At 45.5% G+C, this 20,101-nt stretch overlaps 1 protein-coding gene across 13 annotated transcripts in view; it reads right to left on the bottom strand.

The window, feature by feature from the left end:
* SPECC1 (sperm antigen with calponin homology and coiled-coil domains 1) overlaps positions 1-20,101 on the bottom strand; it is a 310,488-nt gene that overhangs the window by 151,907 nt on the left and 138,480 nt on the right. For 5 of the 13 annotated variants that reach the window (XR_013406176.1, XM_028836116.2, XM_077970538.1 and 2 more), the window contains exon 1: positions 7,568-7,723. The exons of the other annotated variants lie outside the window; for them this stretch is intronic. Coding sequence is in view for 3 of the 5 variants with exons in the window: in XM_028836116.2 (XP_028691949.2) it covers positions 7,568-7,607 (40 nt within the window). In the remaining 2 variants the exon portion in view is untranslated. Of the gene's footprint in view, positions 1-7,567; positions 7,724-20,101 lie in introns of those variants that run through there. 13 annotated transcript variants of the gene reach the window in all.

The following is a 20,101-nucleotide window of genomic DNA, read 5'->3' as shown; positions in this document are numbered from 1 at the left end:
TATTTTTTAGTAGAGACAGGGTTTCTCCATGTTGGTCAGGGTAGTCTCGAACTCCCAACTTCAGGTGATCCACCCACCTCGGCCTCCCAAAGTGCTAGGATTACAGGTGTGAGCCACTGCACCCGGCCACATCTTCACTTTTACAAAAGCAAAGAGAATCCAAAAGAGAGAAAAAGGATCCAAGAAGTAATGAGCTAACCTGAGAATGAGATAGGACTAGAAAACAACCAGTCCAAACCAAAATATTATGTTAGAGGGTTAAGAAGAATTAACAGCTAAAGCTTATCAGGCGCTTTCTATGTGTGTCTATTTTAAGCCTTCAGATGTTTTAACCTATGAATCACCACAACAAACCTACAAGGTAGGTTATATTACTCTTCCCATTCCTAGATAAAGAAGTTGAGGCTCAAGGAAAAATTATTTGCCTGGGCCAGGCGCAGTAGCTCACGCCTGTAATCCCAGCATTCTGGGAGGCCGAGGCGGGTGGATCACAAGGTCAGGAGATGGAGACCATCCTGGCTAACATGGTGAAACCCTGTCTCTATAAAAAATACAAAAAATTAGCTGGGCGCAGTGGCAGGCGCCTGTAGTCCCAGCTACTCGGGAGGCTGAGGCAGGAGAATGGCATGAACCTGGGAGGCAGAGCTTGCAGTGAGCCGAGATTGCACCACTGCACTCCAGCCTGGGTGACACAGCGAGACTCCGTCTCAAAAACAAAACTTTTTTTGCCCAAAGTCTCGGAGTGCAGAAGTGACAGAAATGAGAGCAGGGCGTGGTGGCTCATGCCTGTAATCCCAGCAATTTGGGAAGCCCCAGGTGGGCGGATCACCTGAGGTCAGGAATTTGAGACCAGCCTGGCCAACATGGTGAAACCCTGTCTCTACTAAAAATACAAAAATTAGCCAGGCCTAGTGGCACGCGCCTGTAGTCCCAGCTACTCAGGAGACTGAGGCAGGAGAATCTCTTGAACCTAGGAGGCAGAGGTCGCAGTGAGCCGAGATCACTCCAGTATACCCCAGCCTAGGCAACAGAATGAGACTCTGTCTCAAAAAAAAAGAAAAAAAGAAGTGACAGAACTGAGTATGAAAAGACAGACTAGCCGGGCGCGGTGGCTCAAGCTTGTAATCCCAGCACTTTGGGAGGCCGAGACGGGCGGATCACGAGGTCAGGAGATCGAGACCATCCTGGCTAACACGGTGAAACCCCGTCTCTACTAAAAAATACAAAAAACTAGCCGGGCGCGGTGGCGGGCGCCTGTAGTCCCAACTACTCGGGAGGCTGAGGCAGGAGAATGGCGTGAACCCGGGAGGCGGAGCTTGCAGTGAGCTGAGATCCGGCCACTGCACTCCAGCCTGGGCGGCAGAGCGAGACTCCGTCTCAAAAAAAAAAAAAAAAAAAGAAAAGACAGACTAGCTCCAGAGCCCCAACTCTTAACCACTGTGCTTGTTTTTAAGAAAAAAGAAATTCCCTCTAACAGTCTGCAAAAATAAGAAACTGAGTAACAGGATAAAAGCATATTAATTTTAAAAGTAAAGAGCATACTCATACCAACTCCTTTCCATTCTCCTTACTCCTGTCTTCACAGATCACGCGTTATGCAATGTAAGATGCCACTGTCTTCTCTATAAATCTAAACATACTGCCTGGTTCTCTAGCAAATAATACACAAGATCCTGATATTTTAAATGCTGACAGGCCTTCCACTTTTAGAATTAACCTATAAATGATGCACAGAAGACTTACTAATACTAATTATGGAACAGAATGTAAATGTTCTTACTAATACTAATTATGGAACAGAATGTAAATGTTCTAGTCAAGAGGCAGACTGGGAATAAGTTGGGGAGGGGAACTCTGAGAATAAGGCAGAAGACGTTTGGGGCACTACATCCTAATTTACCCGTGGCGAAGCCTAGGACACTGTTTAAAGCTGGTGAGTCAAGAAATACAAGTGGAAAACAATAGATTTCCTTAGAATTTTAAAGTTTTCTATTTATTTGAGACAGAGTCTTACTCTGTCGCCAGGCTGGAGTGCAGTAGCGCGATCTCAGCTCACTGCAACCTCCGCTTCTCGCGCTCAAGCGATTATCCTTCCTCAGCCTCCCCAGTAGCTGGGATTACAGGTGCCCACCATTGCACCCGACTAATTTTTGTATTTTTGGTAGAGATGGGGTTTCACCGTGATGGCCAGGCTGGTCTCAAAGGGAAAATTTCATATAGCAAAGTGGAAAGAATTTTACAGTAAACTTCTGTATACCACTACTTGTATTCTACCATTAGCATTTTATACTAACAATGGATTTGGAAAATTTAAGTATGACTTGCAGAAATGAGGGTGAGGGAAATATATAGCAAGGAAAATGTACTTAATTCCTCAATTTTCATAGTGCAGGTTAGTAGTAGAGAGGCTTGAAAGCTAACAAATCAAGAAACAATAAGGGTATAGTATATCATGTAGAATTAGAGATAACTACCATTTCATTGAAATGCATAAAAAAAAAAAGACGGACTAATGGGTGGGTAGAGGGATAAATATAGAGATGTACAAATAAAGCAAATACAGCAAAATATTAATTTAGAATCTAGGTGGCTGGTACATGGGTTTTTACTATGTAAGTCTTAATTTTTCTGATTAAAAATTTTGTAATAAAATACTGATGCAAATGTGGTTGAAAATGGTCACTACGTCTACAAAGAGACACTAATGTTTACCAACATCCATGCTGCTCTCTGCTTGGCGCTCTGCAGTCCCCTGGCATGTCAGTGGGGCTGTGTGACTGAGTCTGGCCAGCGGAACGTAAGTAGAAATGATATGCACCACTTCTAGGCCTGGCCCCTAAAACCTCGGGCAGGGTCCTCCACACGCCTTCTCTCCTGACTGCTGGCAGATTCAGGGCAATTTGGGAGCCATATGCTGAAGAGAAGCATCCACTAGCCTGAGTCTCTAACAACCACCTGTTGATGGCCCCCAACTCACAACCAGATGTGACATGAGATAGAAATCAACTTTCACTGTCTTAAGTGGTTATTTTGGAATTTATCTGTAACCACAGTTAGCATTAACTATAACTAATACAGAGTGCACCTGAGGAACTTTTATTTCATGTAATTTGCATTAACTTTTTAAGTACATACATGCAAATTTAAAACAAGCAATAAGCTGGAACTGGGACTGGGGAAAACCTTCTAAACTCGCTTTCTAAGACTGCTTTAGCACTTTGGGCACCTTTGTGTGAATATAAAAAGGCAAAATTGGCCGGGCGCGGTGGCTCAAGCCTGTAATCCCAGCACTTTGGGAGGCCGAGACAGGCGGATCACGAGGTCAGGAGATCGAGACCATCCTGGCTAACACCGTGAAACCCCGTCTCTACTAAAAATACAAAAAACTAGCCGGGCGAGGTGGTGGGCGCCTGTAGTCCCAGCTACTCCGGAGGCTGAGGCAGGAGAATGGCGTAAACCCAGGAGGCAGAGCTTGCAGTGAGCTGAGATCCGGCCACTGCACTCCAGCCCAGGCTACAGAGCAAGACTCCGTCTCAAAAAAAAAAAAAAAAAAAGGCAAAATTGCAAAATGGCACCCCTTCCTCTGGGCTGCTACAACCCTGCTGGGCCCACTCAGTTCTCTAAGCAGATGCCTTTGAACAGTACACAAACTGCACAACCATGCCCAGCAGCCCTGACAACGCAAGTGCTGACAACCTGGTTGGAAACTGAAGGAATGTTAACTAGGACCTTTTAGGAAGCATGAGATGTGGTCACCAGCTTTCTCTGTCCAGGCTGAAAATTTCAGCTATGAAATTTTCATATCTTTTACTGGATCTAATTATCTCATCCATTCTGCAATACCATGTTAAGTCATGATGTCCCAACTCGGAGGACTGCAGATACCACAAGAGAGGAATCCTGCTACCACCACAGCCAATTCCAGGGCTAGAAAAGCAGCAGCAGCTGAGAAGCTGCCTTCTGCCTTAGACACACCCCAGAGGGGATGAGGAGCTTCCACCTGGAAAAGATGGTGCAATCTCAACCCTTAGAGGGGGTCTGAGACAGGGATTTTACCTCTTTACCCTTTAAACAGACTCTCCCTGTCCAAGCGACTGAGGTCCTGAGGTAGTCAACCACGGAGGTGTTCCACTGGGATCTCTTTTTCAAGAAAGAACTTGACCAGGTACAGTGGCTTATGCCTGTAATCCCAGCACTTTGGGAGGCTGAAGCAGGAGGATCACCTGAGCCCAGGAGTTTGGGACCAGCCTGGACAACATGGCAAGATCCCATCTCTACGCTGGGCATGGTGGGTCACACCTGTAATCCCAGTACTGTGGGAGGCTGAGTCAGGCGGATCACTTGAGGTCAGGAGTTCAAGACCAGCCTGGCCAACATGCTGAAATCCCATCTCTACTAAAAATACAAAAATTAGCCGGGCATAGTGGTGCACACCTGTAGTCCCAGCTACTCGGGAGGATCGCTTTAACCCAGGAGGCAGAGGTTGCAGTGAGCCAAGATCGCATCACTGAACTCTAGCCTGGGTGGCAGAACAAGACTCCATCTCAAAAAAAAAAAAAAAAAAATTCCCATCTCTACCAAAAAAACAAAACAGCCAGGCGAGTCATCCCAGCTACTTGGGTGGCTGAAGTGGTAGACTGCCTGACCTTGGAAGGTCAAGGCTGGCAGTGAGCCATGATCATAGCACTGCACTCCACCCCAGGTGACAGAGTCAGACCTTGTCTCAAAAAAAAAAAAAAAACAAAAAAAAAAAAACCAACTTGCCATTCATCTGCAAGGACTGCAGAGGTCTAAAAGCCTCCAGCTGTTGGCACCAGGAGGATCCTAAGACTCATCCTCGTGTTAGCTTCTGAGCTGAAGGCACGTTCTTCTCAAGTAGCCTCTGGCCAATGACTGACCCACAGAAAGACTAGTGACTGTGGTTTCTGCCCAACCTGAGACCCCTCTAATGGGTGGGCTTTGCTCTGGAGCTCCCCGATCAGGTGGCCAAGACTTCAGGTCTGCGTCATTAGTCATTATCTGAGGCTCTCCCTGCCCAAACCTACTGCCTCCTGCTTCCCTTTCGTAGGTGTTGGGTCTGCATCATGGTCAAAAGCTTTCCTTGCCCAGGCTAGCCTCGAACTCCTCAAATTCTGCTTCCTATCCCTTTTGTCTGTCTTGTGTGCATTCTTAATTCTAAATGTCTGTTCTCCACGGACAAAACTGGCACAATATGGGAACCATGTGACACTCAGGCTTGTGTGCTGCTATCACTCATCCAGCCTCCCTTCTTCTTCCCCCTTATATCCTTTTGGTACCCTTGCTCTGATGACCCTTGGAAGCACTTGTTGAGATTCTAGTCCAATGTACCACAACTGCCAGTTGGGGCCATGCGACCTCATCCCCATTCTGCAGTAAAGCAGACTGAAAACACACACATCTTTAACAAAGCTCTAATTTCCAGGATCTCAACAATGAACTCTACAGCATTTCATCACAGCATTAGAAAGCCAGTTAAAATTACACTTTCAGCCAGTAGTCCAGCATTTAAAGTTTTTACCACGAATTCCTAGCCAGGCAAGGTGGCATGTGCCTGTAGTCTCAGCTACTTGGGAGGCTGAGGGAGGAGGGTTGCTGGAGCCCAGGAGTTCAAGGCCAGCCTGGGCAACACAGGTGAGACACCATCTCTTAAAAATGTCCTAATCCAGTATCTTCATTTGCAGCAAATCAGAGTTCCCATTCTGAAATGATATGCATTCTTTGAAAAATACAATAAAATAAGTTACTGGCATAAACATATTATTTTTATGTCCTATCCATCAGAGCGCTTTAAAAAGTAAGGTCACTAAAAAATTGGAACACAGGCATCTAAATCACTCTTAAAAGCTCTAACAAGAGTAAGTCTTTTCACAATTTTAACACAAAGGAAATAATACATAGGGGTTTTCACAATACCTGGACAGGCATGTAACTAATGAGAAGTGTTTTTAAAATGTTACCAATCCTTTACCGAACAGTTTATCAACAGGGTTATTTATGACAAGTATACTATTTTTATTTTATGCATACTTCATTTTATAAATATGCATATTATTGGTTATTCTACCCAAAAAATAGTCTGAACAAGTGCTGTGTAATTAAAGTCACCTCTATGCAGTAAGCTGACCCCTGAAATTTTTCTTCACAGTATTTCTGTGCGGCTGTCCAAACTTTCCATCCTGGCTGTGGTACCAGTCCAATGTACACCAAGTGTCAGGGAGGCACCCGCCTCCACTCCGCCCGAGGCTAGGGCCGAGGGGGTGGCTGGGGCCCTGGGTGGTGAAGGAGCAATGCGCAGAGGCCAGGACGACCCAGCGACCTACAGCATGGCACCCAGCTCCGGAAAAGGTGGAAAAGGTCACTCGGACAAGTCGCTTCATCTCTCAGAGCCTCAAAGTCCTCATTCAAATTAAAATTCAAATATTACACCTTTGGCGGGGCGCAGTGGCTCAAGCCTGTAATCCCAGCACTTTGGGAGGCCGAGACGGGCGGATCACGAGGTCAGGAGATCGAGACCATCCTGGCTAACAAGGTGAAACCCCATCTCAACTAAAAAATACAAAAAATAACTAGCCGGGCGAGGTGGCGGGCGCCTGTAGTCCCAGCTACTCGGGAGGCTGAGGCAGGAGAATGGCGTAAACCCGGGAGGCGGAGCTTGCAGTGAGCTGAGATCCGGCCACTGCATCCCAGCCTGGGCGACAGAGCGAGACTCCGTCTCAAAAAAAAAAAAACAAATATTACACCTTTGGAAAACGTTTCCAGTTCTGACTCTCCCACTGAAACACATACCTGTCACCTGCCCCCATCCCCCCCCAGGACTCCAGAGTCAGGTCAACCATCTCTTTGCTATCAGCCAAGATGCCATTTTTCAGGCAAAACTAAATCCCATTTGCTTCACGTGACAGTCCAGAAATGGTTCGTTTTGTTTTTAAAAGCAACTCTGGTTATCGGCATCTAACTCTGCTGGGGGCCGGCATGAGCTACCAGAGGACGAAAACTACGGCCCAGCTGACTCCACGAAGCTCACTCAGGACTGAGGAAGTAAAAACGGGATAACCAGAGGCGCGCCCGACATCCCAGAACAAGCACGGACTATTCCGGGTTAGCAACAGTGGCGGGGCAGCCTGGCGTGAGTGTGAGGGGCAGAGCCGCAGGCGCCACAAAGTGCGGGGCCCGCGGCCGACAGGGAGCAGCCGCGGGGCACGCCCTTCCCGCAAACGCCCGGAAAGTCCGCGGGCGGCCTGCGCGCTCAGGAGACCCCGTCTAGGCGCAGGCCAGGCGCGCAGGGGGGAACCCCGCGGCAGGGACGCCGCTGCGCCCGCCCGGCGGCCCCGGCTCCCAGGTGCGCGTTCAGGACGAGCAGCGTTTCCTGGTCGCCGCACGGGCACAGGTAATTTCACAATCCCATGCGCCGCATTCCAACGGCAAGAATCACACGCCAGGACCTTAGCCTTTCGCTCGCCCCCGTCGGCGCCGCGGGCCGGAGGCGGTGGGGGAAGGGCGCCTGACCGGGGAGGGGTGCGGCGCGACCCCCGCCAGCCGCACAGACCTGGTTCCGGATCCTCGGGCCGTCCTGAGTGGTTGCCCATGCTTGGCCCACTAGGGCAGCGGCCGGCTTGCTGGCCTCGGACGGGATGTCCACCGTGCCGAGCTCGCGCCGGCTCCGGCTGACGAGGCGGCTGCGTCCGGCGGGTCCGCTCCAGTCAAAGAAAGGGCCGGGCGCCTTCCAGTTCCCAGCGGCTGCCGGCGGAGCCGCTCCTCTCCCGCGCCCGCGGGCCCCGCCCCCTCATCTGCATCCTGCCCGCCCGCGTGGCCCGCCCCCTTCATCTGCATCCTGCCCGACCACCTCAACTGCACGCCACCCGCCAGGCGCGGCCCGCCCCCCTCATCTGCATACTGTCCGCCCACCTCATCTGCATTTCCTTCTTGGCTGCCAGAGGGCCCCCAGCCGTGGGCGGGACGCACCGACTGACCAGCTGCAGGCCTCCACCCGCGGACGCTGAGAACCGCAGCTGCACAAGGTAGGCTGGAAAAACCCCACTGCGGGGAGGCGGGAGCCGAGTGCCCCCGGAAAGGCAAAATCCTGCTCATGTGAAGCTAGACCTATCAGGACAAGAGAAACCTAGGACTAGCGCAGGACAGGAGCTTAATAAGCATTTTTTCGGTTGAATGAATGAATGGATGAACAATTCGAGGAGGAGGTGAAAAAAAATAACGCTAACAAGGCCGTGCTTATTATCCAAAATGAATACTATGCTAATAATAAAAATGCATACCAATCATAAGTAGAAACTGTTCTGCCGCTGTCAGAAATTACTAAAATGGAAATTACCCTGAATGACTTTCATCCTTCGTCTGACAGTGAAAATACTTAGAACAACTAAATCTTGCAGTGAAAATATTTAGGACTAATAAAACCATTAGTGGCATGACTGGTTCTATCTCGTGCATCACTTGAACACTACGGTCCATTCTCAGGTCTCATGCATCAACATCATAGGAAACCACTGATCACTCCTAATGCCTCAACACAGTGTGTTCACTTGGTTCCAGGATGCTACACTCTCCTAGTTTTCTGCTCACCCCCCAAGAAGCCTCTTCCCAGTCCGCTTTGTTGGTTCCTCCTCATCTTGACCTCTAAACCCTGGGCACTAAAGCTCAGCCAACAGACCTCTTTCCTATATACTCTCTTGGTCTTTGATTTACCAACTTGTGGCTTTTAAATACCATCTACATATCTCCAGGTTGGTTCCCTCTTCTAGCTCCAGACTCATTTATCCAACTACCTTCTTGACACCTTCTCTTGACACCTCCACTTAGATTTTCTAATAGTCCTCTCCATCTCCATAAGTGGCAGTTCCATTCTTCCAGTGACTCAGGCCAGAAACCTCGACTCCTTTCACACACCACATCTTGTCCCTCAACAACGCCTGTCAGTATGTATATCATAAATAGCCCTACATCTCAGCACTTCTCACCTCCTCCACTGCTACCCCGGATCCAAACCGCTGTCATCTCCTGCCAGGATTACTGCAACTGCCTCCTAACCAGTCTCACTTCTCCTGCCCTTGCCTCTTTATAGTCCATTTTGCACATACAGTGAGAATGATGCTTCTAAAGCCTAGGTCAAATCCTGTCACACCTCCACTTGCAATGCTCCAGTGTCTTTCTGTCTCACTTGGAGGAAAAGTCAAAGCCCTTACGATGGCCTCCAAGGCTCTGAATAATCCTCCTCTCCCCCCATCAGTGAACACACCTTCCCCTTCTCACATTGCTCTTGCTACACCGGCCTCCTCACTGTTCCTCAAATAAACGGAGCATGTTCCCATCTCAGGGCCTTTGCACTTGGTGTTCCCTCTGCCTGCAACATTCTTCCCCCAGCCACCTACACTGCACAGACCATATGTCTCACCCTCTCTCACTCCCTGGGCCTTTGCTCAAATGTCACCCTACTAAGGGGGCTTCTCTCATCACACCACACTAAATAGTAAGCCAGACCCTCAGCACACACCCTCTCCTACTTTGCTGGCCTCTGTGACACAGATTGCCATTCCATATACTACATGTTTACTAATTATTGTTCCTCCACTAGAGTGTAAACTTTATAAACACGGGGACTCAGAAGGAATGAATGAAAACAAATGAATGAACCAACATATAGGCTGCATGCAGCAGACACAAATTAGCATTTAAATACACATTACTTCCTTTTAGTGGTAGTATAGTACCATGAGTTGGTTTCTCCCACAAAACTAGTGTGTCAAAGACAAAAATCACAGTTTTATTTCTGTAATGTCTAAAACATAACACAATACTGAGCATGTACAAGCAAATATACTAAGGAAAATAAATAGCAGGAAACAATGTTACAGCAGAAATGCGTATGACACCAAGTGCAACTCTCTCCCCTTTTAAAAAGGTAATTAGCCCAGAAAAGATGGTCGACTTCCCCAAAGAGTTCCAAAATGATAGGTAAAGCCTGAGTTTGTGATCATGGTAAGAGTGACGCAACTTCAGTTTATAGAACAGTTACATACTTATTCAAAGAGTTTTGGAGTCAATTTACTAATTCTATAAAATGTCAGTGAGTCAATTTACTAATTCTATAAAATGTCAAGTAATTAACATGTCTCTTTATGGAAACTGGACAAGTAAGACCCTAACCCAACCTGGACTCCTATGGCTCTCTCACTTTCCACATTTAAAATATCTAGTCAAGTCCTGCACATTTCATCACCTTAACATTTTTCAGACTTTCCCTCTCTTGTCTTTGCTGCATCTTTCATTCACAAGGGCTACTGCATTAGCTTCCCAACTAACTTACTACTTCCAGTTTTGCTGCTGCTCAAATTGCTCCTCCACCTGAATTATCAAAAATGCAAATCTGACTGCACCATGCCTCTGCCTAGAAGTTCCTGTGGCTCCCCTCTACCCTTAAGGTGAAGTCCTTCTAAGCTTAGTATACTAAGGTCCTTCATAATCATGTGCTCCACCTCCACCCCTATTGTTCTAGTCTCAGCTTTCAGAAGTTCTCCCTCTCACCTTATATTCCAGCAACGCTGAGCCAGCTGTAGCTCCCTGAATACACCCTGTCGTTTCAGGCCTCTATTCTTTCATATCTGCTATATTCCCTCGGTTTCAACACCCCTTCCATAACTGAGCTGCCTGGTGAATGCTTATTCATCTGCTATGAACTGAGTTGTGTCCTTCCTAAATTCATGTTGAAGTCCTACCCCACAATGTGATAGTATTTGGAGACAGGGCCTTTAGGAGGTAATTAAGGTTAAATGAGGTCATAAGGGTGGGGCCCTAATCTAGCAGGATAGGTGGCCTTATAAGAAAAGGAAGAGACCAGGTGCGGAGGCTCACACCTGTAATCCCGGCACTTTGGGAGGCCGAGGCAGGCAGATCATGAGGTCAAGAGATCGAGACCATCTGGCCAACATGGTGAAACCCCGTCTCGACTAAATATACAAAACTTAGCTAGGCGTGGTGGTGCATGCCTCTGGTCCCAGCTACTCAGTTGAGGCAGGAGAATCGTTTGAACCTGGGAGGCAGAGGTTGCAGTGAGCTGAGATCACACCATTGCACTCCAGCCTGGCAACAGAGCAAGACTCCGTCTCAAAAAAACAAAACAAAACAAACAAAAATTAAAATTAAAAAAGAAGAGGAAGAGATCTTTCTCTCACTCTCTTTCTGGTATGTGAGGTCACAGTGAGACGGCGGCATGTATAAGCCAGGAAGACTCCTCACCAGAACCCAGTTATGCAGGCACTCTGAACTCAGACTTCCAGCCTCCACCACTCTGAGAAATAAATGTCTGCTGTTTAAGCCACCCAGTCTGTGCTATTTGGTTATGGCAGCCCAAGCAGAGTAGTAAATAGCATCTTTTAAATTCTTGCTCTGTTATCACCCCGCTTTGGTGGGCCTGCACGTCTCAGACAGAATTCAGTGCTGTCTCCCTCATGGTACTGCTGTACCCTTTCAATGCTTTTATTATTTTAATTTTTTTTTTTTTTTTTTTTTTTTTTTTTTTTGAGACAGAGTCTTGCTCTGTTACCCAGGCTGGAGTGCAGTAGCGCGATCTCAGCTCACTGCAATCTCCGCCTCCTGGGTTTAAGTGATTCTCGTGCCTCAGCCTCCCGAGTAGCTAGGATTACAGGTGCATGCTACCATGCCTGGCTAATTTTTGTATTCTTATAGAGATGGGGTTTCACCATGTTGCCCAGGCTAGTCTCAAACCCCTGACCTCAAGTGATCCACCTCCCTCTGCCTCCCGAGTAGCTGGGATTACAGGCATGAGCCACCAGGCCCGGCTGGGGTTTCTCCCACAAAACTAGCATGTCAAAGACAAGAGCCTCCCGGGTTCCAGTGATTCTCCTGCCTCAGCCTCTCGAGTAGCTGGGATTACAGGCACCTGCCACCATGCCCAGCTAATTTTTGTATTTTTTAGTAGAGACAGGGTTTGACCATGTTGGTCAGGCTGGTCTCGAACTCCTGACCTCAGGTGATCCACCCGACTTGGCCTCCCAAAGTGCGGGGATTACAGGCACAAGCCACCACGCCCAGCCATGGATAATTTTAAAAAGCAGTACAGGGACTAGTCAGGTTGTGGCAGTCACACATCCTGGGCAAATGAAAAACCAACTGCCTGAATGTTACATGAATAGGATAAAATTTCCAGTGGAATCAAAGAGTCCAGGGGAATCAAGTAACTGGTAGAAGTGAAGCTGATGTGCTCTGTATCTGGTGTAAACCTTAGAAGTGGCTCTGATGATCATGGTGACAGGGTGACATGTCAAAGATGCCTGTAATGACTATAAAAAAAGCAACAGTGTACAGACACTCCTCAACTTATGATGGGTTGCATCCCAATAACCCATTGTAAACTGAAAATATCCTAAGTCGATATGGGCTTTGTAGACAGGATGGAGGTAAAAACGCTAGCAAACAATATTCAAAAAAATGCTGACAACACAGCACTGTGAGGGTTTACCCCCATGATCCCAGGGCTGACTAGGAGCTGCGACTCACAACCACTGTCCAGCATCACGAGAAAGTGTAGCTCCACGTATCGCTAGCCTGGTAAAGGATCAAAATTCAAAATTTGAAGTACAGTATAGCTTTTGTACCATCACAAAGTCAAAAAATCCTAAGTCAAACCATCATAAGTCAGGGACTGTTTGCAATTTCTAAATTACTGTATTTCTATAATATGTAATTTCAAATGTAAAGGTATAACTAAGGTGACAACTTGGACATTATAATTATATATTTTCTACTACACCTATAATCTGAATGTTTTAAGGAAGACAAAAAGGTTTTTATGGATTTTCACTGAATATAAGGATCCCTTATATACAGGCATAAACAATAAAATAATATATATGTGGTCCCATTTTATTAAAAATTTCTATATTCTACTGTCCATATTAATATGTGTAGAAATAAATTTTGACATGTATCTAGCAAATTATTAGAAATAACTATATCTGAAATATAGAATTAGGAAAGACTTTTTTTATACCAAATATCTCCAATGTCTTAATAAATATATTTTACTACTATGACCAGAACACATAAAAAAAAGTACATATCCTTAATCTCAGCAGTTATTCTTATAGAAATTTATTCGAAAGAAATAGTTACAGGCCAGGCACAGTGGCTCAAACCTGTAATCCCAGCACTTTCTTTTTTATTTTTGGAGACGGAGTTTCACGCTTGTTGCGCAGGCTGGAGTGCAGTGGCGCGATCTCGGCTCACCACAACCTCCGCCTCCTGGGTTCAAGCAACTCTCCTGTCTCAACCTCCCGAGTAGCTGGGATTACAGGCATGCGCCACCACGCCGGGCTAATTTCGTATTTTTAGTAGAGACAGGGTTTCTCCGTGTTGGTCAGGCTGGTCTCAAACTCCCGACCTCAGGTGATCTGCCCGCCTCGGCCTCCCAAAGTGCTGGGATGATCCCAGCTACTTGGGAGGCTGAGGCAGAAAAATCACTTGAACCTGGGAGGCAGAGGTTGTGATGAGCCAAGATTGCGCCACTACACTCCAGCCTGGGCAACAGAGTAAGACTCTGTCTCAAAAAAAAAAAAAAAAAAGAAAAGAAAAGAAAAAAAGAAATAGTTACAAATATACGCAAACATCTAGCTTGCAAGATAATTCTGAACATTTGTTGAGAAATAATTACATGCCAGGCACTATTCTAAGTACAATATATATTTCGATTTATAAAACAAAACTTTTTTTTAGCTCAAATTAAATATTAGAAAATGACTGACAGGGTGAGTAACTTGCCTAAGTTTACTCCGCTAGAAAGCAGCAGAGCCAAGATTTAAACATGTGTCCCCAAGTCCACCCCAAGGTTTGGTGATTCACTGGAAGGACTCGCAAGACTCAGCACACAGTTGTACTCAGAGCCATGATAGATTACAGCAAAGGGATACAAAGAAAGGGAAAAGGTCTACAAGACCAAGTCCAGAGGAAACTAGGTGCAAGCTTCCATGAATTTTCTCCCAGTGAAGTCATTCAGGGTGTGCTTAATTCTTCCAGCAATGAGCTGTGACAACACGTGTGAAATGTGGTCTGCCAGGGAAATTCACTAGACTTAGCACCCGGGGTTTTTACCAAGGGATCACGTAGGCTCCTGGAAGGAAAACAGGAGTTCAGCATAAACTACAGTGTTTGCACAGTTTACGCAGTGAGCCACTCTTACCAATTAGGGTGGTGGGAACCCTTCCGAAATCCAAGTTCCCTGACACCAGCCAAGTGCCAACCTTGGAAGCAGCCTTTCTAAGGACAGCAGTCTCAGGCCTGCTACATTCACCCTTTTCTGCAGAGAAACCATGCCATATTTAACTCCAATGTTTGTGCTCTTAACAACTGCACATTGCCTCCTTTCTTTTTGTAATAGCAAAAAGCTGGAAAAACCTACAATGTTCAACACAAATGTCCAAGTTTAATAAAATGTAATACAGCTATATGATGGCTTCCTATGCAGTCTCTAAAGCAATGTGTCAGAGATACTAAGTTACAAAGCAAAACAACACATATGTTAAGAATATAATTCGCTGGGCGCGGTGGCCTACCCCTGTAATCCCAGCACTTTGGGAGGCCGAGGCAGGCGGGATTGCCTAAGGTCAGGAGTTCGAGAGCAGTCTGGCCAACATGGTGAAACCCCATCTCTATTAAAAATACAAAAAAAAATAGCTGGGCTTGGTGGTGGGCGCCTGTAATCTCAGCTACTCGGGAGCCTGAGGCAGGAGAATCGCTTAAACCTGGGAGGCAGAGGTTGCAGTGAGCTGAGATCATGCCATTGCACTCCAACCTGGGCAACAAGAGTGAAACTCTGTCTCAAAAAAAAAAAAAAAGAATATAATTCTAAATTGTTGTACATAAACAAAAACTATATAGACACAGATACCTGGATAAGAAGGAAAGGTTTTCAAAAATTATAACTCAAGGCACTGATTGAGAGTGGCCCTCTCTGAGTAGGCAAGATTGTGATGTCCTTTATATAAGTTCTTTTATTGCTTGTCCATATTTATTTTTATTTTTTTCTAGTGCACATGTACTGCATTTTGCTTTTGAGCTAAAAATACATTTATTTGGAAAAATACATAAATATTAAAATAATTTAAAGTAAAATTCAGCCTGGGAAACAGCACAAGACCCTATCTCTAGAAAAAATAAAAAATTAGCCAAGTGTGGTAGTATGCACCCATAGTCCCAGTTACTCGGGAGGCTGAGGTCGGAGAACCACTTGAGCCCAGGAGTTCTAGGTTGCAGTGAGCTATGATTGCACTACCATACTCCAGCCTGGGCCACAGAGTGAGACCCTATCTCTAAAAATAATAATTTCAAGTACAATTTATCATATTACCAAAAATCTTCAGTTTCTAGGAAGATTCCTTGAATAATAAACTCTAATATATATATATATATTCAACAAATATTCATTTATTCCTCAGAATACTGTTAAGAACTAAACTTAAGCAGAAGGTGGGACCAGAAGACAGTTCCTAATTTTTATTAAACACCAAAGTATCTGTCTTTTTTCTTGTTTTGAGACAGAGTCTTGCTCTGTTGCCCAGGCTTGAATGCAGTGGCATGATTATTGCTCACTGTAGTCTCAAACTCCTGGGCCCAAATGATCCTCCCGCCTCAGCCTCCCTTCCAAGTAGATGGGATTATAGCCTCATTTCATCATATCCAACTGATTTTTAAAAATTTTTTGTAAAGATGGGATCTCACTGTGTTGCCCAGACTGGCCTTGAACTCCAGGCCTCCAGCAATTTTCCCTACTTGGCCTCCTAAAGTGTTGGAATTACAGGCATGAGCCATTGCACTCTGTCTCCATCATTTTTAAATAATACATGATTAAACTTTAATTAGTAAAACCTTTTATGAAAAACTGCAACATATACAAAACTAAAGAGAACTAATATAATGGCCCTCCATGTGCATCTCAACTCAGTGTCAATAGTTTCCAACTCAGAGCCAATTTTTTTCATCTATCACCCACTTCTTCCTCTAGCTTCAATTATTTTGAAGCAAATCCAAGACATCCTATTTCATTGGTAAATATTTCAGCATGGATTTCTAAAGATAAGAACCCTTTAAACACACACACACACACACACACACACACACAAAAAATTCCATTATCTAAACTAAAAAATATTAGCAATAATTTGTTACCAAATAGCCAGAGTTCAAATTTCCTTGTGCCAGTGGTTTTTTTTAAAATCATGATCCATAGCCAGGGGCGGTAGCTCACACCTGTAACCCCAGCACTTTGGGAGGCCAAGGCAGGCAGATCATCTGAGGTTGGGAGTTTGAGACCAGCCTGACCAACATGGAGAAACCCTGTCTTTACTAAAAATACAAAATTAGCCGGGTATGGTGGTGCATGTCTGTAATCCCAGCTACTCAGGAGGCCGAGGCAGGAGAATCACTTGAATCTGGGAGGCAGAGCTTGCAGTGAGCCGAGATCATGCCACTGCACTCCAGCCTGGGCAACAAGAGCGAAACTCCGTCTCAAAAAAAAAAAAAAAATCACGATCCATACTATTATGCACCTATTAGAATGGTGAAAATCCAAAAGACTGACACCACCAAATGCTGGCAAGGATGCAGAACAACAGAAACTCTCATTCATTGCTGGTGGAAATGCAAAATGGTACAACCACTTTGAAAGACAGTTGGTCAGTTTTGTTTTGTTTTGTTTTGTTTTTTGAGATGGAGTTTCACTCTTTTCGCCCAGGCTGGAGTACAGTGGTGCAATCTCAGCTCATTGCAACCTCTGCCTCCCCAGTTCAAGCAATTATCCTGCCTCAGCCTCCCGAGTAGCTGGGATTACAGGCACCCACCACCACACCCAGCTAATTTTTTGTATTTTTAGTAGAGATAGGGTTTCACCATGTTGGCCAGGCTAGTCTTGAACTTCTGACCTCGTGATCTGCCTGCCTGGATTACAGGCGTGAACCACTGTGCCCGGCATCAGTTTCTTACAAAACTAAACATATTCTTATCATAAGATCCAGCAATTGAGCTTCTTGGTATTTACCCAAATGAGCTGAAAACTTAGGTCTACACAAAAACCTGCACATTAATGTTTATAGCAGTTTTACTCATAATTGCCAAAACTTGGAAGCAACAAAAATATCCTTCAATAGTTGAATGATAAACTGTGGTACATCCATATAATGGAATATTATTCAGCACTAAAAAGAAATGATCAAGACACAAAAAGACATGGAGGAACCTTAAATGCATATTGCTCAGTGAAAGAAGCCGGTCTGAAAAGGCCACACACTATATCATTCCAGCTATCTGACAAAAAAGCAAAATTGTAGAGACAGTAAGATCAGTGGCTGCCAGGTGCTTAGGAGGAAGGATGAATGGGTGGAGCACAGGAGATCTTTAGGGCAGGGAAACTACTCTGTATGACTCTGTAATGGTGGATACATGTCAAAACTCATAGAATGTACACCACCAAAAGTGAACCCTAACGTAAACTATGGACTTCAGTTATTAATAATGTATCTAGGCTGGCTCATCAATTCTAAGAAATATATCACCCTAATGCAAGAAGTTAGTAACTTGGGAATTTGGAGGTGATGGTGAGGGGGTATATATGGAAACTTTTTATACTTTCCACTAATTTTTCTATAAACCTACAATAGCTCTAAAAGATAAAGCCCATTGATTTTTTAAACATTCCTGATACGAATAATAAACTTGAGCTTAAATGAACACCACAAAACAGGTGTGGCAGTCTCTGTGGACTACCTGCCTGTCAGCCGTTTCCCACATCTTCCTTCCTTCCTGCCAGGCAGCTGGCCCTGAGAGAAGGTGGCCTGTTCTTAGCTGAGGAGTGGATCCTTCATGCACAGCCTACGTTAATCCTGGTGATTCCATTTTCCTTGCTAGTGACTAGGTCAAGGATGCTATGAGACCCAGTTCTGGCCAAGAACATTTGAAGAGAGGTCTGCTGGGAGGAGGGCTGGGGTAAGTTCTCTTGTTCTTAAAGAAATGCTGAAACCCTCTTCTTCCATGGGACTCTGTCCTCTGAGGTTGCCAGAACTCTAGCAGTTATCTTGTGATGATGAGGGGAGCTGGCCAGAGGGCCAGGCCAGCACACTCAGGGTGGTCGACCAAGAAGATGGAAAGAACCTGCATCCTTTTTGGCATGCTGAACCCCTGAATTAAACACCCTGAGTCACCTACTTTCTGTTCTGTTATGCACATGGCACACTTCCTGAGTGTTACAGTCCAGCAGATCAGGTGTGGTCTGACCCAGTAGCCATTCTTTTTCTCTACTTACAAGCAAGAGACCAGGGTTCAGAGCAATTAGGCTATCTTGCCCAAGGTCATATAGATTAAAAGTAGGGAGCTGAAATGTAATGCAGGCCTGTTGCCACCAAAGCACTCATTCTTCCTACACTAAACCACTTTGTCTCCAGTAGAAGCTTTGTCTCCAGCAGAAGCTGGACACAGAATCTTCAAAGAGAAATCAACATTTCAGGAGTCAGAGAAAACAAATAGTTTCTTACAATAGGAAACTATAAAATATGGAATATCTTTAAGGAGAGAATCTTGAGCATCCTTCTTGAATTAGAATATGTTTTTATCCTTAATAGGGCTTAACTTAAATATGAATAACCTTGTTATAATCTAAATGGAAGAAGACTAATATCAATCACTATAAAACTATACACAAAAAAACCTCTGTACTTGTCTCAGTCACTGATTCATTAGGTGATCCATCCTCCTAGCCTGTGACACCTCTATTATCTGCCCACTGCTTTCTTTGAGAGCTTGGTACAAACATAAAAAACCTTCATTGAGCCAGGCATAGTAATTCATGCCAGTAGCCCCAGCTATTTGGGAGGCTGAGGCAGGAGGATTGCCTGAGCCCAGGAGCTCCAGTCTAGCCTAAGCAACATAGCAAAACCCTACTGCTAAAAAAGAAAAATCAAAGTCATCATTGGCCTTCAAGATTTTGAAGTTCACTTATATATAAAGGAAAAGCATAGGCTGAATACCTTCCTATATTATTTGTGTGTCTCATGTTTCCCTAGACCAACAAGTCTAGGGGTACACATGGGGTCATGTTAATAGTACTGGCTGGGCACGGTGGCTCACACCTGCAATCCCAGCACTTTGGGAGGCAAGGCAGGGGGATCGCTTGAGCTCAGTAGTTCAAGACCAGCCTGGGCAAGACAGGAAGACCCCATCTCTACAAAAAGTTAAAAAATTAGCCGAGCATGATGGTATGCACCTGTAGTCCCAGCTACTTGGGAGGCTGAGGCAGGAGAATCACTTGAGCCCAGGAGGTCAAGGCAGCAGTGAGCTGTGATCACACCACTGTACTCCAGCCTGGGTGACAGAGAGAGACCCTGCCTCAAAAAAAAAAAAAAAAAAAAAAAAGAAAAGAAAAAGAGAAAGAGAAAGAAAAAATTGTATTAAATAATATTTTTCTGGCTCTAGTCATTTACTACTATGACTTAACCATCGTCCCCACTGCAAAGTTCCCCCAGTGTTTCTGGGAGTCCCAGGAGTGTGTCACCTTTTCTCAAAGCGAGGACTCTCAGTGAACTCACATCGTGCGCTCTTTATGTTCTCTCCTCTACAGAACTCCCTTGGGAAGCTCAACCTCAGCAGCCTAGGCACCTCCTTCCACTCAATGGCAGAAGGAGGCTCCCTGGTGCCTGGGCTCCCCCACGCCCTGTGGTGGGCACTGAAGCCGCCCCACAGGCCTATCAGGCACTCACTGCTGCAGGTACGGACAGCTTTCCTGCCTTGCGTGATCAGCCCCCACCCCTGCTGCAGGCCTCCTCTCAAGGACTCTGGCTGGATTCCCCCTACTCTAAACCTGTACTGGTATTTGTCGTTACAATGATATCACCGCTGAAAGAGATGCTTAGAAAACCATCCCCATAGTGGCCAGGCACGGTGGCTTACGCCTGTAATCCCAGCACTTCGGGAGGCCAAGCTGGGCAGATCACGAGGTCAGAAGATGGAGACCATCCCGCCTAACATGGTAAAACCCCGCCCCTATTTTAAAAAAAAAAAAAAAATT

This window comes from Macaca mulatta, chromosome 16, assembly GCF_049350105.2.
Source record: "Macaca mulatta isolate MMU2019108-1 chromosome 16, T2T-MMU8v2.0, whole genome shotgun sequence".
Taxonomy (NCBI): domain Eukaryota; kingdom Metazoa; phylum Chordata; class Mammalia; order Primates; family Cercopithecidae; genus Macaca; species Macaca mulatta.
The sequence above is the reverse complement of the archived record's forward strand: the minus strand, read 5'-3'. Positions and strand labels throughout refer to the sequence as shown.